Source organism: Bubalus kerabau, chromosome 2, assembly GCF_029407905.1.
Source record: "Bubalus kerabau isolate K-KA32 ecotype Philippines breed swamp buffalo chromosome 2, PCC_UOA_SB_1v2, whole genome shotgun sequence".
NCBI lineage: Eukaryota > Metazoa > Chordata > Mammalia > Artiodactyla > Bovidae > Bubalus > Bubalus kerabau.
Window position 1 is genome coordinate 144502152 of NC_073625.1, and position 24686 is coordinate 144526837.

General features: G+C 37.0%; 1 protein-coding gene across 9 annotated transcripts in view; it reads left to right on the forward strand.

Moving 5' to 3' along the window:
- Window positions 1-24686, forward strand: part of MECOM (MDS1 and EVI1 complex locus) — a 637339-nt gene that overhangs the window by 567990 nt on the left and 44663 nt on the right. For 7 of the 9 annotated variants that reach the window (XM_055569124.1, XM_055569123.1, XM_055569119.1 and 4 more), the window contains exons 3-5: window positions 4017-4151; window positions 16023-16125; window positions 19575-19791. In XM_055569124.1, coding sequence (XP_055425099.1) covers window positions 4017-4151; window positions 16023-16125; window positions 19575-19791 — 455 coding nt within the window. Of the gene's footprint in view, window positions 1-755; window positions 1135-1216; window positions 1375-4016; window positions 4152-16022; window positions 16126-19574; window positions 19792-24686 lie in introns of those variants that run through there. The other 2 variants (XM_055569125.1, XM_055569126.1) reach the window with 2 other exon arrangements.

The following is a 24686-nucleotide window of genomic DNA, read 5'->3' on the forward strand; positions in this document are numbered from 1 at the left end:
CTTTTTACTCTAAATCTCTTCACCCCCTCCAGCGCCCCACCCCCATTCTCGGAGCACACACCCTCACACCCCGAAAGCACTTTTCCACCCCATCACTCCCATCCCCCAATACACACACACACACACGCACACGCACACACACTTGTGCTTTCAGGACACCTAAACAGAGGATATTTCCCTGGGGAAAGAAATCCTGCCTGGCGAGATCTCCCCATTGGTTGTTTACCCAGAGAAATCTACATGTTTAAGGGGGATGGTGCATCCGTAATCAGTCTGACCCTATAGGACTGAGTCTTAGCGACCTTTTTGTGACCTCTCCCGCCAGAGGAGGCTGCTGTCACTTTAAAAATTTACTGAAAGAGGAGCCCGTCTGGCTTCCGATCACTCTGGGGCGGCGGGAGATAGCTCCCTTTCTCCCTCTCCCCGGGTTCTTTCTGGATGGCCGAGCAGATCCTCTTTAAAGAGACAGTTCATGAAATAGAAACCCGGCGGCTGAGCTAGGAGTTGCGAAAGGGGACGATCCCGTGAGGGTCTACGACCAGGAAAGGCGCAGCGGAGGATCAGAAAGGGGGCTAGAGCTCCCCTCGCCTCCCCAGGCCCCCCACCTTTTCAAACTCTCCTCCTCCTGCCGGTATCTCCCCCCCCACCCCCACCCCCCTTTGGACCGGGAGAGAGAAGTGGAAGAAGTTTTAGTGGGTTTCAGATAACTTTCATTACACATCGGGCTGATAAGAGCAAGAGAAAGTGAGAAAAGAGGGAGGTGATGTGAACCAGAAGGAATAGCTCGGAGCTCATTTAGAAAGGGGGAAAAAAGCCAAAACACACCAAACCCGGGTCACCCAGACAAGCGGAGACTTCATTTCTGGTCTTAAAAATACACTGTTGGCGGACAATAAATCTGAAACGCGTGGTCCTGGCGAACAGATCCTAGAGACGGACAAAGTTATCAAAGACCATTCGGAAATCGAGACTCGAGGCTTTTTTTTTTTTTTTTTTAAAACATCTCGAAATGTGGCTCGGGATCGTATGAAAGGATTTTCGTGCAGGAAAGCTGGGGGCTGCTGATTATTTTGTTTGTTTTAATTCTTCTGTGATTGCCTTTTATTGCTGAGTTGAGGCCATAGAAATCTTAAGGTAAGAGAACTAAAAAAAAAAAAAGTCTTGGCGATATGCATAGTTTGTTACTTGGGACAGTTTCCTGCCTTGGCACCCCTTCTCCGGGGCGCCCCCCGCCCCCCAGCCTTCTTTTCCTACTTGCCCGCTGTCTCGCGGAGCCCTGTGCTTATCTACGTTGCCCGGACTGCCGATTTCCTTGTTCCTCCTGTGCAACGGTGCGGTCTGGACGCGTCTCCGGGGTGGGTCGTCCGGCCTTCGGTGGGTCTCTGTGCCGGCTGTCGGCCCTCCTTTCCTCGCGCTCTTCTCCTCTTTCCCCTCCCTCCGTGTGTCTGTCCGTCGGTATCAGGGACGCAGAAGGTGGGGTTGCCAAAATCTGAATTCCTGGCACCGGCCACGCGACTTTGGAGCCGCTTTCGGCCGAGTTCCACCTTGCCAAGTAACAGCTTTGCTGTCCAACATCGTGTGCTGCTTCGCGAGAAAGTCACATTCGGACCCTTTGGCTAGGTTATGGGGATTTTTTTTTTTTCTTTCGCTGTTGGTTTTTTGAAAGGGCCTTTCTCTAAAGTCCACCTAAAGGGAATTCTTTTTTTTTTTTTTTTTTTTTAAGCTATCTTTGGAACTTGACAGCTTTTAAAAACACAGGAGTGTGTTAGATGAAATGACGGAAGATATGTTGTTACTTTATTTTATTCAAGATTTCCGAGACGATTAAGACATTTGGGAGACAAATGCAGTTCTGTTAGCAAATCAAAAGGGAATAATTCACCCGGGGTCGGGGGCGGGGTGGGGTGGGGGGGGGGGTTCTGGAGAAAGTTAAGCTTTTGTCTTGGGGCAAGAATACAGGGAGTAAGAAAGTTAACATGTTGGTGAAATATTTGAATAATCATATTACATATATGTAAAAAGACATTCTTTGGAAATGAACCTGTTTTTAAATTAATTTCACTGTTGACAGTGGCAATGGCAATAATGTTAACACGGAGTAAAATTACACCTAGTATTTTTATGTGTAGTATATGCAATACTTAACTCTCTGCCCTCGCAAAAAGGTAATGCTGGAAAGCTAGGGGGATAGATGATTTTTGACTTTGAAATTAACAAGTTTTCCACGTCTTTCTGCAAATATGAAATGGAACTGGTGTTGCATTTCACTGACTTCACCCTATTTCCTTCATTAAATATTTCTCTAGTGTGTCAGTAGAACTGCTTTTTTTTTCCTCCTGCTAGTGGAGAAAATAAACAACAAAGATCAACCAGAAATCAAACAAACCAAAAAACAAAACAACAATCCCAACCTTTTACTGTTTTAAAGTGTGTATTGCTGTTGTTATTTGTAATACTTCCAGACATCTGAGGAGAGGGTGAATCTCAAGTTGCCATTTAAGCTGCTCAGCATTGAGAGTTGAAGAAAACAGCTTCAAGTTTGTAATTTTATCAATGAGAAATTGTTCAAATCTGTTCTCACTAGAGAGGCTATTTAATAAAGACTTTTTGTTGTTCTTAGTGTGAAAGGTGTCCTTGAAAAAGACTTGATGTGTGTGGGTGTGTATGTGTGTGTGTAGCAATTATTACTCCTATCTTATGTTTCAATTTTTCTTTTTAAAATTGTGGGACTACTTATTGCCCTTTAATTGCCTCATGGCCAAAGGCATATTCATAATGCCTCTTGACTAGAGCCCTCAGAACACTGGGCTTCTTGAAGTTTGTGGTGAGTTAACCATTTGAATCTGTAACTGAGTGATTACCTGAATTCTGTGCAGAATTGCTTTGGGTCTATACACTCCAGAGTTTAGTTTTAACTTTTACAGGTATAGATAGATACAGCAGAGTTCTGAGGGGGAGGGGGTTATTTAATTCATCAATTAATGTTCTGGACTATATTGTTTAGTCTTTGATAGGAAACGTCCTCAAGTTTGGGTTAACTGATTGACATTAACATTACCAGACTTTCTAGTTATTCACCATTAGGTCAACAACTCTGCAGCTTTTAATATTGGTGTTTAACAACATTGCTCCTAGTGAATCTGAATAGCCTCCTTTAAGTAGACACAACTTTAAAAACGGACATTTTCCATTTCAGTTTTAGTTTAATAGGTATCCTGAGTAGTGATTAATGTTTAACATAGGTCAAATGTAAAATCTCATGAAAAATAACAATAAATAACCATATATAATGATGGCAATTTATTAAAAAACTTTTATATATTGTTTACTTGTTCACAAGCCAGTTTTGATATTTAACTTACAAAACATTAAACTGAAATATGCATTGGCATAGGGTACCTAAAACTTTAGGTTGACATATTTTTCACGAGTGTTTACCAATTATTTATTTTCATTTGTTTTTCTTTGGTCACTAGCATCAATGAGACGAATCTTACTCTCTTCTTCAGATAAGGGTGTGATTTGTTTCATGGTAGTGCAATACAAACTAAAAAGGAATATGACAATATTTAGATTAAAGTTTTTAAATTGCATTAATTTAAAGTGCAAAAATGTGAAGGTATATGCTTACAAGGGAAGAGTATCTTAACATAAAATATTGACTTCTACAGTTTAGAAATATTATGTTAATATATGGTGTTCAGTATTTTTTTTTTTAAATCACATTGGACAAAATAGCACTCTTTTATGCAAAATAAGGAATCTGACATTTTTGAAACCAATTGATCAGTTTTTGTAGTAATTTACAATTTCTTTGTTCCTTTAAAAGCAGTACCGCTGCCACTTCTAAGATAACTTACTATTATTCCTTCTGTATTAATATGCATGATGTCTGACTTCTTTTCTCATAAGGATTCGAAGTAGGAAACATACATTTGAATAAAATATTTTCAAGCAATTAATTATTCTAATGAATGAACTGATATAGAAATTGATTGTTCTCATCTTCTTTCTAGATCTTAGATGAGTTTTGCAATGTGAAGTTCTGCATAGATGCTAGTCAACCAGATGTAGGAAGCTGGCTCAAGTACATCAGGTTCGCTGGCTGTTATGATCAGCACAACCTCGTTGCATGCCAGATAAATGATCAGGTATGTTGTAAAGATTTTCTTGTCTTTCTTGGAGAGCACTAAAGTATCAGTGAAGCCTGAAGAATAAAAATAACAGTGAGTTGCAGTAGACCCTTGTGGCCTGTTTTTTGATATGGTGAAAGGTAATGCCCAAATATAAGATGCAGAATAAAGTAATTTTCAGTATTACTTTCTTTCAGTACTTCTTTTTTAGGTAGTTTCTTCACTTTGTGCTACTAAAACTTCAGAAATGCTCTATCTAGTCTTCTGTGTATGACTGAATGATTTAAAAACTGAATACTACTTATTAATAGTAGTTTTTCTTTGCCTTCATAATAAGGAGTCATTCATAGAAAGTACTGAACTAATCAAGAACACTGACTTTTTGCAGAAATTGCAAGTAATACAGTTGAAATATATAGATTTTAAATAGTAGGTAGATATAGATGTATGATCTATGTGTACGGTTATCTGATTATGCATTTGGTTTGCTTAATTATACACAAGAAACACTGAGATTAATCAAATACATTTTCTGTTGTTGTTGATGTGAATAGTTTAAAAGTATCACTGCTGGAAATTGCTTTATAGAAGCTCATGTAGTGAGGCTAACTTTAATAACAATAACTATGAAACAAGATCATGAAAATATCATGAAACATATTCTGCACTCAATAAAGTGAGGTTATGAATCTTGTAACTTATTATGATAATACCTAAAACAACAAGAAGTTCAACCTGTTAATTTGTGTTTTATAAACATCATTGGGTTAGAATATAATTATACTATCATCATTTATTTCTTTTAAACCAATGGTTACCTAAATCAAATATGTTTCAAAGATCATATTAAATTGGTTGCTTGGCAAATCTACTAAAAAATCACCACCAAGAAAAAGAAAAGTTTAAATTAGATGTTTCCAACTGAAAGCTGGTAAGTAATGCTAGCATCATATGGTCTATGACTCTATTTCAATCATTGTTATGAGATTATTCTTTGGCATTTTACCAGCTACCAGATAATTTTTACTGACTAACCTGTATAAGAGGTAGTAAATTATAAAATTCACTTTAAATGGGAATCATTTAAAAATCTTCAACATATATCAAAAGTAATAAACCAATCAATTGTTTTTTTTCCTTTGCCGTAAGAAAACAAGAGGCATTACTGGAACAAAGTAGATTATTATTAAATTAGCTATTGCTTATGAACAGAAAATATCCCATCTATCATATGAGTTACTGTCACCATCAACAACAAACATTTTTTGAGCACTGACTATTTTGTCGATGTGGGAAATACATAGGTATTATAAATGGGTGAGTTGTGCATGTGATGTTTCTTTAAAAAGTAACTTGAATACCTCAAAAGGCAGTTTTAAGATGAAATAATGTAATTATATCATAATAGTTATTTGGTATTCATATTTACTGACAATAAGAGCTATTATTTCCTTAAACAGATAGAACTGTTGTAGGACTGGTGAAAAGATGGTTGAAGAATGAGACTTGTGGACAATGTATTTTTTTCATTTAATATTTATGTCTAAATTATTTTTATAAATATGCTTTTGTCCTTGGGAATTGTGATTACATTAGAAAGGGAAACTATTTTGTTATTCATAAGTATGAATTAGTTTGCTTATTAGAGTAGGCATTTATAATTTTCATATGGTTACTTTTGAGGTTCACATTGTAAAATGCATTGCTTTCAAAAGAAAATATGCTGGTCTCATATCTTAATGAATAACATGTTTATGTATTTTAACTGAAGAACCAGGGAAACTAGCTAATCAGGAAAATCATAAAAGACCAATATTAGACATATACTATTATTTCTGTAAGTTCTCATTTTAAACTTATATATTATGCTGGCAGAAATCTAAGATGGTAACAGAGTGCATATCAAATAACATAGTTGTGAAATTGACATTATATGGTCAAGTAAGTTCACCCATAAACAAGAGAGGAAAGTCAAAGTAAAAGTCAGATTTGTGTGGTAGGCATATATGCATACAATCATACTTAACACAGTTTACAAAAGACAGCAGACACCAAAATAGTGTATGCATATATTATAAACATACTCATCTTTAAATATATATGTATCTTTTCTAAAAGTCATTTAAGACTGGTAATTCCAGTCAGCTTTGAAATGTGAATGTTGGACTATATACAGTGATAAAAAAGCTGACTAAAGAGATTCTCTAGGTCTATTTTTTCACTCTTTTCTGTGAGGAATAGGAGCTGCCAAATGGTGGATAAGCATAACTCATCACTTAATGAACGCGCCCATTGTGTGAGATATTTAATATCCAGATATAAAGAGACACCCTAGATCAGGAGTAATTATGAAACATGAACAACATCAACTCACCTGCCCAAACACAAAAGCAAATGAAGCACTCGACCAGAAACTGTAAAAAGTGTTTCTCTTTGCTCTGATTCTTAGATAGAGCTCAAGTTTATAAAATGAATTTTAGATAAGTCCTGGACTATAAAAAAGAAGAATTTTGGAGGAATCTTTCAACTGCAAGCTAGACATTGTGATAATTAGGTTACCTAGCAAAGAAAGATGACCTAAAATAAAAAAGAGGATATAAATTACATATCTTTACTTTTGCAAAAATATGCATTTTAAAAAATTCAAATATTAAAGATCAAGTTTAGTCAATTTGGATCAGTTTTATAATGATGTGAAGGAGTTTTGTAAAGCAGAAAGAATGTATCTGCTGAAGATGATAATGCAGTTTGATAATAGTGGGACAGTCAGAACATGCATCCTGGATAAAACTCATATTTGATTTGTTTGGGGGTGATGAAGTACTTAGAAACAGCCTGGATTTTGATTTTCAGGTAAAGCTGATAAAGGATGTAATCTGTTTTGTATCATAAAAACAAAGGCTATTCAGTGAACATTTTCCTAATACCTCTCTACAAGCATTTTATTTGAGGGGATTTTCCTGAGTTTAAATCTTCCGATAGATTTCTGCAAGTTGTTTTATTGCAGATTTTTTTTTCCAGGCCAAAGTGAGCTTTGTGGCAGCTTTCTTTCTTGACAGTGCTCCCTAGAAGACTCAAGTTTGTTTTTAGATATCTTTTCGTTGCATGTTTTCAGAATTGTTGCAGTGACTTTTCTTGGAGATAGAAATTCTGAAAACACTGGTGCCCTTGCTAAACCATAACTTCTAAGTAGCTGCAGCTTCTGACTAATATCCTTATTCCCCCCTGAAAATATTATATTAACTATAGTAATTTACCTTTGTGAATGAAGGCTGCACCAAAGACACTAGTAAATTAAGTCACACTCCAGTCATAAAAGAATAGATCCACTAAAAACACCCAAGGTTCTTTATCCTTGAAATCCTAATTATTTTTTTTCTTATTCCATAGTTTCTTTACACTATTACATAGCTACAACACTATGGCACAGCTTTTAGCTGGAAATATTTACTGAGAGAGACAATGCTTCAGTACAGTATTTTTGTATTTTAACAGTCTGAATTGTTCCTGGTTGTGGGTACAGATCTGGGACTGGGAAGTAGATCAGGGCAGGAGCAGAGGCAGAAAGTTGGACGATGAAAGTTCTTTCCAGAAGAGGTCCTCAAGAGGACCAGATGTGCAGAGGAAGCATGAAAATGGTTTATTAATTATTTAGAAGTTTCATTACATATGGAAGCATGCATATGTCTAATGTCAGGTATGCCAAACACCTAGATGATTTACTGAGTGTTTTGTTTTTTTTAAATCTGGATACTCTGATGTCCTTTTCTTTGACGTCTTGTCGATTCCTTACTTTTACACCCATTTTAATGGATGGATAGAGCATGTTGCATTAGGTCTGGTCTCACCCTGCTCCCACCTTTTCCTCCATTCTTGGAGAAGTTTCCTCAGACCTCCATGTTGCCATACCTATCACCTAGATTAAAGGCAAGAGGATCCACAACCCATGCCCACCCTCAACACCTCCCCATTAGGCCAGTTCTCATCTCGGGACACGTTCACAAGCTTAGTGTACTTAAGAAATAACTCTCTGGACACAAGTTCTCCTCTAATACTTCTTCAGGGTGAGATCATTTTGGTGGTAATCAGATGGATCGCTAAGGCCCTATTCGTGAAAGTGAACTCTTTCGACTTACAAGCACCTACCTTTCCTCTCACGATTCCAAGAGCGATCTGGGCATGTACTTTGGGGTAATGTTTTATAGCTATGTGTGTATTCTGCACCACAGAAAGGAACACACTTTTATTCAAGCTCCTGGCCTGCCCTAACATGGTCTACAAGTGGAATAAAGTTCTCAGGAACCCAAGACATTATTAATCTTGTCATTTACACAAGGTGATAAGTCCTTTCATTTTTAAACAGGCCCTTGACAGTTGGTATTTAGTAAGTACACTAAGAGAAGTCTGCCGTTCACTCCAAAGAAAGCGAAATGCGTCGATAAGAGATTATCTAATGCCCGATGTGTATTTTGAAGAAATAAGACCTAGAAGAAGGAGTGCCCCTCAGAGAATGCATAGTCAGAATTCACTTAAGGGATGCTGCCAGCTCCCTTGTGGTTGAGGAACAGCAGCAAGATCCTACAGTGTTTTCAGCTGGAATAGGCATTGTTCTCGTTTGTGCTTTACCTTATAAAGTTTTAACTGCTTCCAGGACCATCACGGCTGAGTGGCACACCCGCTCTCCCTCTCCTTGGGTCCAAGTCAATGGTGCTATCAGGCTGCTGGGACACTACAACAGTATTATTATTGCAGGCTTATTATAGGCTCAATTATCAAGTTATTTTCTTTGGCTTTTAGAAAAAAAAAGCATGCCTGCATCATTCAATTAATGCAATTTGTGCAAAAAAAGCAGGGAAGATCAATTACATAAAAGCAAAATATAGTATCTTAGCCTCTTTCTACTTTTTAAACATGTTTGCATCAACTGTCAGGTAATTTGTTAATTTGCTCTTCCTTTGCAAGGATTTCTGTCCGCATTCTCTATGACCTCTTTTGATGTTAAAATCATTATTGGCTTTGGCCATTTTCTTTGCTTTGTTTTTAAGTCAAGTTCCACTTTTATACCAAAGTTATGTTCTGCTGTTTTAAGATGAATGCCAGCTGGCAATACCCAGAGACTGGCTTTGTGAACGGTGCCTAAGTGGACTTTGAGGGGATGTCGTCTGGCTGATAAGTTACTTCCTTCACCCGAAGATGAAACTGTCTCAGACATAGTTTGTCATTTGCTATTCACATGATAAAACAAATAACATCCCCTCCCCCCCAAAAAACTTCCATCAGGCAATTGTGCCCAGCACACAGGCCTGTCATAGCACTACAGAAGGTAGGGATTTTTATGAAGATTGATAAAGCATGTAAGTTCACTAAAAAGATGATCTGTGCATTTTAAGTAATTCATGTTTACATGTACACAACATTTTTCATACAGGAGGATCTCAAAGCATCACACCCATACAAGAGTCTAGCTATTTCTGGAATAGCACCAAAAAGATAGGTGTCAGAATGCATCACAAGCCATCAAAGAGGAAAACATGTTGGTCAAGAACACAAGAAATGTGTCCAGCCTAGTTAAAAACCCAAAGAAGATCTTTAGTTTCCTCTCTTTTTGAGCAGTCTGAAACTGTTGAGGATGATCAGTTTTATAGAGTCAGACAAAATGGCCACATTAAAGACAGGTGGCTAAGGAATATTTCTTGTGAGGTCTATAGCGTGATCTTTAGAGGTTATTTAACAGGATGCTTGCAAAGCTTCCAGGCGGGTTACACAACAAGCTCCAGGTCTAATAATAAGTGGATCTTTATCACTTGCCCTGTTCTTGCAAACTAGAATCAACAGGCAATTCTCTCTGCTTTATTTCATCCAGTAAATTATACTTGGCTTTCTTTTCATGTTATTATGGAAGAAATAAAAATGTGTATGTGGGAGGGGCTTCTTCTCCATTAATATTTTTGTTCTTAAAGTAGCTAGTGTATATATATATATTTCTGGTTTGAAAGCAGATACAGCAAGACTTGCACCTGATATTTCTCTGTTAATATTTTCTAGTCTTTAGACTGTTACCTTGAAGACAAACTCAGAATACTGTGTCTTTGAAGAAACTAAGGATGGTTTGCTTTAGCAAAGCTTGGCCATGACAGTGTTTCCATGTTGTTGGACAAATTTCTTTACATTCTATTATTAATCTCTGTCTGCTGAATACACTTTTTGTTATCTCTTTTAAATCAGGATTAGAATGTGTAACAGGGTCCTTCTTTTAGAGGTGAAAAAACTTGACATGTCTCCTGCCCTCCAGAATTGGGGTTTCCCACATTGCTATGCATAGATCAGGGGTCCAGAGCACCTTTCCTAAAGCCAGCACGCGTGCACACGTTGTCTCTGTGGGCTTGGTGTTACTTCTGCAGCACCAAGACTGACAGATGTGTTTATATCAAATATTGACTTTGTTCAGATGTGCAAACTGTCATTTACCTCCCCTCCCACCCAGCCTCTAAACGTTAAAGTTCCATTCACCTTTTCCTAGTCTCAGACTGTTATGAAGCTGTAGAAAATAAAGCATTCAGGCTGAATAGTGGGAGTTGGGAGAGAAGGAATCAACTATCTACTTCAAAGTGAAAAGACAGAAAAGACAGCAATAGTCTGAAAAAGTTGTCTCAGTACAGATTTTGCAGGGAGTACGTTTCTCTATTATTTCAATTATTACAACTTCCTGAATAGGTTGAAGGTCACTCATAATTCACACTTCTGCCATTTTCAGACATGCCAAATGTAGTCTATTAAGCATAAATAAAACTTCCAGTGCTTGACCAGGAAAAATAAATGGGAATTCATAACAATGAGTCCTTGTTCATCTTTTTAAAAGTAAATGATGTGTTTTCTTTCTGTCTTGTTTTCCCTCTTGTGCACTGAATTTTTCTTCTGTCTCAGTAGTGCAAGCATAATACTTTAAATCGATCCAAGCATAGCAAGCCAGACAGCAAGTCTGGTCTGACAGATTCTAGATTTCTCTATTTTATAAGATTATAAACAAGAACCCACATTATTACCATTTATAAATACAAATGGTAGCCATCATCAATTTGAGGGAGGAATTGGTTGAACACAGGCTCTGACAGTATAAGAGAAATAATCTGAAAGTCTTTTATAGCCTATTACCTTTCCTATCAGAATGCTTATAGTGTCCATACTCTTTTTAGTGACTGTCCTCTTGGGGTTAAATAAAAGAAAATGAATATTTAATAAAGTGTGATTAATTTCAGTTCCAACTGTACATAATAAATTGTTATATACAACATATATTACATATAATATGCAATTTATAAAATATATAACTTTTATGATATATAATTAGAAAAATCATATGCCATTAAATATTAATTTATATTAATACAATAAATTGCTGATTTTAAAAATTTCCTCAAACATATACTTAATCACATTTGTAAATCACATATAAAATATATAACATATCCAAGCACATATATACGAATATATAACATTGTTTGAAAATATAACTTTTGGCTGTCTAAATTTGCTAAATCAAATCCACATCGCCACTGCCTTTTTTACCTTTAGCTTAGCCTTAACTGAACAGATATCCTTTTGACATTTGGAACCATTACAAGGTTTGATTAAAACAAATTAGGAATAATAGTTATTTTTAGAGTAATTCTATACACATGTATAATGTTATATTTATGCCTTAAATTGTGAATTTCACCAGTAGTAAAAGTGAACAATTTGGGAGATTTCGAGTTTTATCTTCAAATATCTGAATGATTTAGAATTTTTAAAAAACATATAAAGAAATTCCACTAGTGTGTTTTTTTAGCAAGTTTTTAAAATATAAGAATACATAAAGATCTGTTAGAACATTTACCATAATTCTTATAAATTAAAGTATTCAGAGATCCAGATATAATATCCATATTTACAAGGATAAAGATAAAAAGCTCTCTGGAAAGATTAAAAAGAGTCCAGCAAGATATTGGGAAAATTATATTTTTTCTGTGATAAAATGAAAAGACCATCTTAACTTTCAAAAGTTTCTATGAGTTAGGTCATGTTCATAACATGTTGTATTTCTGCAAATTGGTGTATTAGCTACCAAAAAGAAAAGTCTAAAGGAGTTAACATAGTTTTAAAATGTTTATCATGATTTTTAAAAAATGGAATTCTCATATAATCCTCTTTCTTTAGACTGTAAGGCCCTATTCCTCTATTTTTTACCTTATAATGGGAGGAGTTGTTTCCCTTCTTAAAGAGTATTCTGAGAGAGACCTAGCAAAATAATAAATCAACAACCCTTTTATATTCATTCCAAGTTTTTCTAAGTGTTTGAGACTTTTGAGCCCCTCTTTAAATACTTGAGTTGAATTCATCACAGAATCCCAGATCCAGGACATTTTATTTTGGTTCCAGATAGCTTTTTCCATAAAACCCCCTGATGGAAGAGACCTGTTAACTCTTTTATGGAATTTTAACAGAGGAATTGATTCCCTTCCATTTTTCTCAAACACAAAACACAGAGAGGCTATGTTAGTAATGTCTCTGCTCCTGGTCCCTAATTCAGATGACCTATAGTTCATAGGGCTGCAATATAGTCGAAGTTTTGAGAATATACTGATTTTAAAGATGTTATAATTATATTTTTATAAGCATGGTCGAGCATACAACCTGTGGGAGAAACTGCATAAAGCACTTAGGTTTTTAGTTATATTTTTTATTTGCCTAAAGACCTATTTTATAACATAAAAACATAGCTATGATATCTTATTTTCTGAAAGGTTTGATTCCACCAACATTACATTCCATTTTTCCCCCACATAATTGTTTTGAGGCAACAAATTGTCATTATGTTTTCATTTAAACTGCTCCTCTCACTTCCCAAATGCTTGTTGGTATATTATTATTGCTAGGACGTAAACCAACTTTATATGTGGACATCTCTGAATTCAAGTATTCAAATTATACTTTGGGGCCACTGTAATTATAAGAGGAAAGACATAATTTTACTTAAGTCTATTTAAGATCTAAAGACATGAGATATGATGAAATGGCAAGTGGTAGCAACACCTTGGAAAAAAGCGCTGGATTTCTAAGGGTGGTAGATGGGATTTCAAGCACATTCTTATATGATATGAGGAAGCATGCCCAGAATCTGCCCTCATTAGGTCGGGCTCTTGCCAGATCTTTTCAAACCTCAGTTTCATGAGCACCATAAAAATTCACTTAAAATCGAAAAGAACACCCTGAAGTTAAAACCCACGCTGCCTAGCCTTGCCTTTCGTGGCCTGGAATGTCACCTTTTACCTCCAGTAAATAAAGCCAAAATCAACACTCTTCCATGTCTTTTATTTTTTATGCACTCAATATTCTTCGCATGACAATCTGGACACTTAAAGGGAAATTACAGTAGTGATCTATGTCCCAGCAAAGAGAATTGTCTTTCTAATATATAGTTACAACGTATCCATCACTTTCTTTTGTTTCTTGGACTGTTCACATTGGATTGAATAAATCTAAAATGGAATTAAAAGAGACATGATAAATAGTGGACGCCAAAGAAGTAATGATATCATAATACTTTCTTCCAGTGATCTGGCGTGTGTGTCTCCAGCATTCCCCAGCACAGACAATTGTACCATTTTACGGTCTTGCGGGATATTGTCTCTTTAACCTCACTGTTTCCGAGAAGCCACCGAAAAGTTCTAATATGTCACAATTCAAATGTCAACATGTTGTTGGAAAGGAAGCTAATAAGTTAAACCTTTGAGAGATGCCAAAAGAAGAGGTGATTCAAACTGTTGAGAGAAGTCCATTGTTTTCTAAGGGGAACTAGGACTCTAGAATGAATCAAGGTACTAACAAGCATTTAACTGGAAGGTTTAGAGAGAAAAAAAGCAAATGAACACATTTTTTTTTTTTTTAAACCTGGTAACTTTTTAAGCAGTCTATTCCTCTCAGTGTACTTCCAAAGAAAGCAAAATATGAATGTTACGGTTAATAAGATACAAACTATAAATTCTCTGGTTTTTATAGAATCAGCACATAACAAGGAGTTATTTTCCTAAGATAGTCTGGATTCTATCTATGGATAGAGATAAAGAATCTCAGGTCATATCATATTAGAGGAACATTTTAGGTCATATTATATTAGAGGAACATTTTACGTTTGGCATTATTTTCTGTAAACCAGCTTCATGTGGTTAAATTACTGTTGCGTGACAAAAAATGATTCTATTTTGACAGGAAAGAAACTAAGCAGAAAATACTCCTCATTGAGTTATTTTTTAAATTTAACACAGTTTTGTACTCTGGTCTTTTTAAAGAAAAATAAACAATTGGAGTTTAGAGCCACCTACTGGAATGAAGAGGCACGTACTTTTGTTTAATGTCCTCTGCTTTTCAAAAGATAAACAAATAAATATAATGAGAGTTTTGCACATTTCTCTTGATCTCATAAGACATTAAATTACTCAGCTTTTCTCAGTTTGAACTATTAAGTGATCCTGCAAGAAACCACAGTTAGAGCAAATTTTTCTCAAAATAGATCCTTCCCTTTTCTTAGCAGGGTATGCCAATTTGTGTTATGTGATTTTTCACCCTGTTGCATTGAGACTGAGCAGAATTGAATCCCTAGTTTTGTTGTTGTCATTATTACTCTTGGTGGAATTTGTATGTGTGTATGTGTCTGTATGTGAATGTAATTATTCTCATTTAAGAATTTTTGTTTAATACATAATCTTAGAATTAAAAATTAAAACCTTTTGTGTTAAAATGAAAAAGCACCTTAAACATTTTCATGATTAAGTCATTTTTATATTGAGATATAATTGATATATCCATTATATTAGTTTCAGGTATGCAACATAATGATTTGATATTTATATATGTTGCAAATCAGAACTAAATGCCTTTATAAATGAAGAAACCCTGAAGCCTGGACAAGTCAATTGGGCAGTGACTTACCTAAGGTCACTGAGCTGGTCAGGGAAAAGGTAGGCAGCTCTTGGAAATTATAGGTCAGGATTTTTTCCATACTTGCCACACTGCTTTTAGTCAGTCATTAATGGATTTATTCAACCCTTCCTCTCATCAACATTTTGTGTGAAAGTAAGAGGAATAAGCACCACCCCCAAACCCTGGTAAAAGAATCGATTGAAAGCATAATGCTTGCTTTCAAAGAGTGGGATCAGGAGCTGGGTCATGAAGGCAGGTCCTGGATCTGTGAGTATCACTTTTGATTGATAAAAGAGGGATACAGTGTTTAAAAAAAGAAACACTCTCTTTTAAAACTATGGTTTTGTTTTTTTTTTTTTCAGATCTTTTCATGATTCTTTATGTTGGGTCCCTCCAGACTGTTGCCTTAAAAGCACCTTGTTGAGAAAGTGCTACTTTTGAGAAAATGTTCAAGAAGGGGCAGTAATTCTGCCCCTGCCAGCCTTTGCCCAGCCACAGCTGGATAATGCAGGGCACAGGCAACAATGAGTTGTGCGTGGTTGACCAGAGTAAGGAATTCAGAGAAGGGATCATCTTTTCTCTGGTGATTTCTTCGTGTCTCTTAAACATAATCATAAATAAATGTTTAAATTCCTGGTTAAACATTTCACAAGGTAAATGTGACACAGCAAGCCTTGCATTTAGAAAATTTGACTTGTGAAGTGGGAGTTGGAAAAAGATTTGTGAATTGGCATGAGAGTCCCAGCTTTCCGTTTGTCAGCAGAGGGCTAATTTTCAGTGTATAAAACAGGAAGTCATAGTTCTTTTGATGAAAATTAAAAGGAATATTTTGTTAAAATATGGGAAAATGAACAGTTATCTTAGTGTATATCTTGCCCTTTCTTAACATTCACTTCTCTTTCTCTTTCCCACGTTCGTTGTCTTTTGAAGATATTTTATAGAGTAGTCGCAGACATTGCACCAGGAGAGGAGCTCCTGCTGTTCATGAAGAGTGAAGACTATTCCCATGAAACTATGGCACCAGATATCCACGGTTAGTACCACTCATGCTGCCATCTGCAGCACCCTCATTTGGAGATTGTGATGGAGCCTGTCAAAGGATCCATCACACTTGGTGTTTGTCTGTTTCCCTGGCTAGTCATTGTCAGCTTTAACAAATTCTGTCCCCTAGAGTGGCTATTTCTTAGTGTGACACCTGGCTAATATTACAGTGAAGCTAAAGTAAGCAGAGGTCTTTTCTGAAATGGAGGACAAAGGAATTTTGAATATCTGGATTGAGACATCACATAAGTAAGCCTTTTGTCAATGCCTTAGACTCTTGTGAGAGTACTTTCATGCTACAAAAGACATTTCAGGGAGCGTGGTTTGGGGCTTTTGAAAATCTAACAGTTGTTCCTCCCACTTAATATTCTATTACTGGAAAAAAAAATTTCTACTTGAGTAAAATCCTAGCCAGCATGATCACATGGGAGGCAGCTGTAGGGTAGGAAAAAAGTACAGATGAGGAAATTTTAGAGTCAGAGGAATTTGTATTTGTCAGGGACCCATTCTAAATCAAAGAAGGAGGCATAAAAAGGAATTTTGATGATTAGCGATGTATATTCAGATGAGAGTAAAAGGAAATTTTATTTGTATTGATTTGTATTATTGGGATGAGCATTTAATATTTTTTTCTTTCCTGTTTCTCTCTCCTAATACAGTGGGACTTTATTCAGCATAATCTAGTGGTGTCTTTAGAGTGTTTCATAGTTGGAAGGATCAGTAGGAAGGGGTACCCATCCCAGCTTACCTGAGAGGTCGGTTTGGGGCTGGCTCCATTTCCCATCTGTCTGGCATTGCCAACAGGAGAACCTTAGCTTCAGCTTCTGCATCTCCTGTGAAGAAGCTACCACCATTGGCTGACTCCTTACTTAAACATTTTTTACTTTGGCTAAGCTGCGTTCTGCCTCTTTGTAAATTTATACCAGTTGTATTTCAGAGAGCCTTTGGAAATTGTTTTCCTCTTAAAAAACTGTAACAAGTAAGTGGTGTCAGAAACCCAGACTTGTCAACTAGCCTGGTAGAGTTGGAGCCTGAATGGGGAACCTGGCCCAGTGGAAAGGGCTCTGACAGCAAGGACTGCTTAGATGATAAAAATGAATGTAATTTGGGCTTTCTCTGGTATGAGGAAACTTTAATCAGTGAATGTTTGCTCTCAAAAGCTTTTCAAATAATTATTTTTTGAAATATAAATACTTAGTGTACTATTCTGAAAAGTATAAACAGAGGTGACTGTTTTTCTTTTAGGGCTACTTTTCATAAATTACCTGTGTTTACAATACTCTTGAACACATCCATTGCTTTTTATTTTCAATGTGTCATATCCATATCCATACTTACACCAGATACATTATATAATGTCTATAATGTTTGAATGGTGATTTCTATTTCATACTCCTAGGAGTTAATGTTTCTTAGGAAAGAGAAAATAAAATACATGCTTTGTACACATACTGAATGCTAGATATTATAGGCTCTTCATTGTCCTCTGTAGTCTTTTAGACATAGAGCAAACTTTAAGAAAGGTCTTATTTCCATTATACAGATAGGGAAACAAGGCCACATAAGACTACATAAATTGGCTAGAAAGTGGTAGAGTCAGCATTCAAACCAAGGTCTTGCCATCTCTAAATCCTATGCCTTTTCATGTATTATGTGGCCTGGAGGTTGTTTGTGTTCATTCAGACTGCTGGCTGAGATCCTAAAGTTAGATCTTAAACATGTGAATAGTGTCACAAACTGTAAGAAATATTTCCATTACCTAGTTGATGTTATTGAGAAACCCGTCTTACAGCTGAGGTGATTTATTTTTGAACACCTCCCTCTTCTTTAACCAAGTCCAAAACGAACAAACCCCACTGAATCTACATACTAATTTCTTTACCTTTCGGGCCCCTGTGTCATTGGTTTAGTTTAATCTAAACCAGTATTGTGGTGGGTCACAGCAAGGATGACCCATGTGATCTCGCTGCTTGGCTTCTCAGGCTGCAGTGGGGTGTTCCGTCTTTCAGTGGCTTTCTGTACCCTTCTTAGCATGGACCTAAAAAGCCCCTAGTAACCTGCTACCCTCGCTAACTTCATTTCCCACGCCTCCCCTACATGTGTCCTATAAACCTGTCACACTTTACTACAGCTTTGCCTTTCTATGAGCCTGCATTTTTTTTTTTTTTTTTGCTCTTTCTTGCCTTCTTCATTGGTCCATGCTATTCCCTCCCTCAACCTGCAGCTGAGTTTTCCTCATTACAAAGTCTTTTCTAAACCTCTGTCCCCCAGGATGGATGGATTTGGCACATTCCTCTGGGCTCCCTTAGTTCCTATGCATGGATCTGTCATAAAATGTATCACACTATTTGTTCTCATGTGTATCCCCTTGGCTTACTTATGTATCACTTCCCTAGCAAAACGCCTCACATCCGGTAGGTGACTAAAATATTCCCTCAAAGACATTCAGTCAATGAGTAACTGGCTATGGGTCCTGGCTGTAGGTCTGCAGCATGGATTGTGTATCCTGTTGTTCGTTGTCCTCTGTGTCTTTCAGCATTGTGAGCTGTTTGCAGGACTTCTGTGATTGCGTGGGTGTGATCAGTGCATAGCATTTATGGCCTCCTGAGTGGGCTAAAAGCTATGCCAGTGGAAAGAACAGAAACAATGCTGTCGCTACCTGACACTCTATCACCTTGTTATCTCTAGCCTCCCACTATTGCCATTTATTTATCTTACTGATTTAAAGTGCAAATTCATGATATGTTGGCTCTTTAGCAAAGCCATGCCAATTAGCGCTGACCTGGGGGGAACATAAATGAGCCCGGAAAAGTGCTAAAATCATGCCATGTCCCATTATAAGAAATGATGAACGTTAAAGCATTTCCAAGTTTATTGATGTTAGCCAGGCTTAAGTAAGGCTCAGACAGGGACTCTCCTATGTCCCCTACAGGTAATATGGCACTGTGAGAAGGGTATGGGACAGAACAGTTCAAAGTTTGACATAACTACTCAGCTCTATAATTCTTGATTTGTTACTGAACTTGCTGAGCTTCAGTACTCTCATCGGAAAGTTGGGAAACAAATCTGATATGTAATTCCTCACGGTCAAGTTTTAGGAAATCAATAATCCATGAACAGGTTTGAGGTCATAATGATGCTCGGTAAACGGTCATTATGACTTTATATATCCTGAGAATATTAAAACCTGGAAGGGTTTCATCATAAAGTTTTATCTGATAAGAAGACTATTTGGGCTCCCCAGTGGTCACTTCTGTTACAATTCTAGGCTCTGTGCTGGCTTCTCTACATTTATTATTTCTAATCCATGTTAAAATGGGAGTGGTGCAAAGGACAACCCAATAATTTCTATTATGTCTTTCATAAGTCGATAAGAACTCCTGGTTTGTGGCAGTGCTTCCTGACCGCCTAGTTCTGATAACACCTGAATTATTTTCACAGAAGAACGGCAGTACCGCTGTGAGGACTGTGACCAGCTCTTTGAGTCCAAGGCCGAGCTAGCAGATCACCAGAAGTTCCCATGCAGCACTCCCCATTCGGCTTTCTCAATGGTAGAAGAGGACTTCCAACAAAAGCTTGAGAGTGAAAATGATCTCCGAGAGATACATGCGATTCAGGAGTGTAAGGAATGTGACCAAGTGTTTCCCGATTTGCAAAGGTTAGACATGGCATGCCTCACTACCAGAACGTGTTTGTTTACTCTGAAGTAAAACATTGTTTATGCTGAATTTTCAGAATTGGTGCAGATGGGAAATTTGGAACAACAGTGAGCTGGAAAAATGTATTAGTCACAGGTTTGGAAGTCATTTTCCCCAGTAAATTCTCACCTGTAAAATGTTTGCAGTGAAGTTGGAATTACTTATTTTGATGCCAGAGAGAAAATAATATGTTTATTATTATTATTTATGGAATGTAATTGGCAGCTGAAAGTTTAACGTTAGAGTAAAACGTAACTTATTGGATGAGTTAAGAGTAGAGGAGGCAACAGTGATGCTGATTAATCTAATTATATATACTGAACAGTAAAGCTACTTTCTAGAAACATTTAGATGATAAAAAAGAAACTTCTGATACTTAAGGAAAGCTAGATGGTCTTTTGATAGATCACTGTAATCTGTGAATTTAACTTCTACTATTTATCTAAATTGCACATATAAAAGAATAACAGAAACATGCCCAGTGAAGAAAATGTTGAATTGTCTTAAAGGGAAGAAAAAAATAAACAAGATCTAAATGAAATAATTCTTTGATACATATTTTTAACAAAACAAATCACATTTCAATGACATATTAACTTTTTATAGCCCCGTGAATTTAATTCAGGAAGAATTTTTTTTTTTTCTATTAAAGAAAACAACAACCCTTGTTGTTTAGTCACTAAGTCACGTCCAATTCTTTATGACCCCATAGACTGTAGCCTGCCAGACTCCTCTGGCTATAAGGATTTCCCAGGCAAGAATACTGGAGTGGGTTGCCATTTCCTTCTTCTTCTCAGGTGGTCTCCCCAACCCAGGGACTGAACCCAGGTCTCCTGCATTGCAGGCAGATTCTTTACTGACTGAACCACCAGGGAAGCCCATATTTTGCAAACCATATTACACTGCAACATGATCTTTCAGATCAGAGAGGTGTTTAGTGTTAGTCACTCAGTTGTGTCTGACTCTTTGTGACTCCATGGACTGTAGTCCACCAGGCTCCTCTGTCTATGTCCAAGAATACCAGAGTGGGTTGCCATGCCCTTCTCCAGGGGATCTTCCTGACCCAGGGATCGATCCCAGGTTTCCCACATTTCGGACAGATTCTTTACCATTTGAGCTACTGGGAAGTATATTTAACCAGTGGGTAAGTTGTATGTTTGTTCCTACATAATGGTTTTTGCCTTGCTCCACAAGCAATTTTGATAATTGTATTCATTACTTTGCTTTTAAATCTGGGACCTATAACCAGGATTTCAAGTGGACATGACATCATAGTATTTAAATGGGTATGGGAGTACCTCAGCTAGCTTTACTCAAGGGTGTGAATTACTCACAGTCCGTTTTGGACATTCCACCTGTTTCACTGTACTTTCTTTCCTTAGTGCCCCGCTTCCTCCTTCTCCTTTCGCCTCTGTTGATTGCCCTGCATCTCTCTTTTTATAGGAAAGGATTTCATATGGTAGTCATTCATTTTAATTCATTGATGACCAAAAAAGCATCAAGTGTAAACCTATGCCTTGAGGAGACTGAGTCAAAAGAATGAATCTCTAGCTTTGAAAATTCAGGCTTCATCTAGCTATTAGAGAGAAACCATTCAGGTGACTAAGAGGGCTTTCCCAATACCCTTTAAACTCATCTTTAGTACTTAACATAAACCCACATAGAGAATAAATCTGTTATATATGTTTGGCAAATTATGGATTTGTAATTAAAAAAATCACAGCACATCTCTTAAATATATTGTGTCCAAATTAAAAGCCAAAATGAAATCGCTAAATACCAACAGGTGAGAAAAGTATTTATACTGTAAAGCCATATCTCTGATGTCAGAGGGTAAGTATATTTCCTTCTGTTTTGTTATCAAAAGTATTGGACAACATTATAAAACAAAAACTGACATCCTCAACACTAAAATATTGTGTGTAGCAATACTTCTTAGGTGGAGGAACCTTCTTACTCTGGGTGTAAGATTAAGCCTAAGTCAATGGTACTTTATGCCAAAACCAACTGTCAATTTAGTTCTTTCAGTCAAACATTCAGTAGCAAACAATAAGGAAACCTAATTATCTGGCATTGGGTGAACTCTCAAAACTCACTTCTTGGTAGCTCAGTCAGATGGATATATCATGTCGCTGTGCAACCTGATACTGATCATCCAAATGATAATTTGGGTTATATAATTTAGCCGGTGCAGAACCTACATGCCCTGAATATTTTCCACTTTACTGAATCTGATATTGTTGCTTTATATGTTAAGCAAATGAGAATTCCTTTCTTGACATGGTATATTATTCTGTTCTGTATCTTTTGTGTAAAATATTGAGAAAGGAATGTATGCTAAGTTGCTTCAGTCATATCCAACCCTTTGCAACGCTATGGACTATACAGCCCATCAGGCTCCTATGTCCATGGCAAGAATGCTGGCAAGATTCTCAAGGCAAGAATACTGGAATGGGTTGCCATGCCCTCCTCCAGGGGAATCTTCCTAGCCCAGGGTTCAAACCAACATGTCTTACGTCTCCTGCATTAGTAGGAGGTTTGTTTACCGCTAGTGTCATCTGGGCAGCCCGCCCTCCAAAACATGGGGGCAAGAAACAAAGGTTGATATGCATGCAAAAGATGGAAAGAACTCAGAAGGCTAAGCCAAGCTCTATAAATTGGGGTAAAATTCTTTGAGAAGTGAAGTTTCATTAATGACTGACTGGATACTTTTATGTTTATGAAAGGAGTGAAAATAAGCTTTTGTAAGAACCACTTGCCTTTTTCTTTTCTATCACTGATTAGCTGATAGCTGATAATGATCAGGGAGCAATATGGGTTTTATGCTGCATTAGAAGAAACAAAGAAAAGAAAATTTGCCTTACTTTGCTATCATTTCCCCCTTTTATGTTGTGTACTATCTATACTTCTTGTTTGTTTTTACATTTTTATTGTATTTTACTTGTATTTTTAATGTTTTTTATTGTGGTTAAGGGGCTTCCCAGGTGACTCAGTGGTAAAAAATCTACTTGCCAGTGCAGGAGATGCAGGAGACATGGATTTGATCCCTGGGTCGGGAAGATCCTCTGGAGAAGGAAATGGCAACCCACTCCAGTATTATTGCCTGAAAAACCTCATATACAAAGGAGCCTGGCAGGCTACAGCCCAGAGCGTTGCCAAGAGTCAGAATCAACTGAGCATGCCCGCATTGTGGTAAAAGTCACATAATATAAAACATGCTATTTTAACCATAGTTAACTGTACAGTTAAGTGGCACTAAGTACATTTCTGCTGTTGTGTAACTCTCACCATCATCCCATCTCCTGAATTTTTCATCTTCTTAAACTGAAACTCTGTCCCCATTAAACAATAATTTCCTGTCCCTTCCTCCCACCCACCCACCACCTGGTCCCTGGCCCCTACCAATGTACGTTTTGACTCTATGAATTTGGCTATTCTTGGTATCTCGCATAATTGATATCAAACAGTATTTGTCCGCCACTAATGTATATTGAGGAGAAGGCAATGGCAACCCACTCCTGTACTCTTGCCTGGAGACTCCCATGGACGGAGGGGCCTGGCGGGCTGTAGTTCATGGGGTCATGAAGAGTTGGACACGACTGAGCGACTTCACTTTCACGTTTCACTTCCATGCGTTGAAGAAGGAAATGGCAACCCACTCCAGCGTTCTTGCCTGGAGAATCCCAGGGACGGGGGAGCCTGGTGGGCTGCCGTCTATGGGGTCGCACAGAGTTGGACACGACTGAAGCGACTTAGCAGCAGCAGCAGCAGCAATGTATATTGGAATAGACTTTTAAGGTTAACTTAACATATGTCCTCCAGAGTGTACCATGCACTATACCTTTAAAAAATATCATACTCTTGGAGTTAGGAGACAGGAAAAATCTCAATGTACAGGGCATTCTTTTACCACTAGGTTCCAGAGTTTATGATTTAAGAACATTGGAATACAATACATGTCATGAAATGACAGGCCCTGCCAGTTTGCTAAAGACGATAGTAAGAACAGCAATCACAAAACGATTTTGGAAGATGTCCCTGACTGAATTCAATGTTAACTGCCATTGCTAATATCTTTCTGTTAACTCTCTGATTAACATTTCAGCTTGTGTAACAAACAGAGGATTACATATTGTAGATAAAGATAGGGCCATTCTTGTGACTCCACACACCTGTACTCTCCTGGTACTTTTTGTTCACAGAGATATCGCTGTTGGTGCTCAGATAGAATAGCATTACCAAGTTGACTGACTCATAGGGCAGGAAAAATAAGTTCATGTGCCAATATGAATAGAATTGGAAGGAGGAAACTGAGAAAGAGAAAAATATGGAAACGTGTTTCTAATTTGTGAAGATATGAGAAAGGGCATTTCATTTATTTTCACAAACACTGCCATGCACACAGTGTATACAGCCACTGGGTAACATATTCTAGGCATACAGAAGTCTTACTTGATTCTCAAACCTAGAGTGTTCATTGCACAGAAAAAATAAAACATGGGGAAGAAACAGTGCTTGCATGCTTGATACTTTTTTTTAATACCTTTTTATTATGGAAGTTTTCAAATACCCACAAAGCTAGAGAGGATGGTAGTGTATTCAGGTTCAATAATTGTCACACAAGACCAGTCTTATCTTAGCTATACTCATTTTGGATTATTGAAACAAATCCTGGACATTGTGTCATTTTATTTATAAATAGCTCAGTGTGTGTCTGTGGAAAATATGTAAAACATAGGTTCACTTTAAAAATAATGGTTCCTTATTACTATCAAATATTCAGTCAGTGAGCAAATTCCCCCAGTTATTTAATTATTTTTAGAGTTTGTTTTGCTTATATTAAGATCAAAATAAG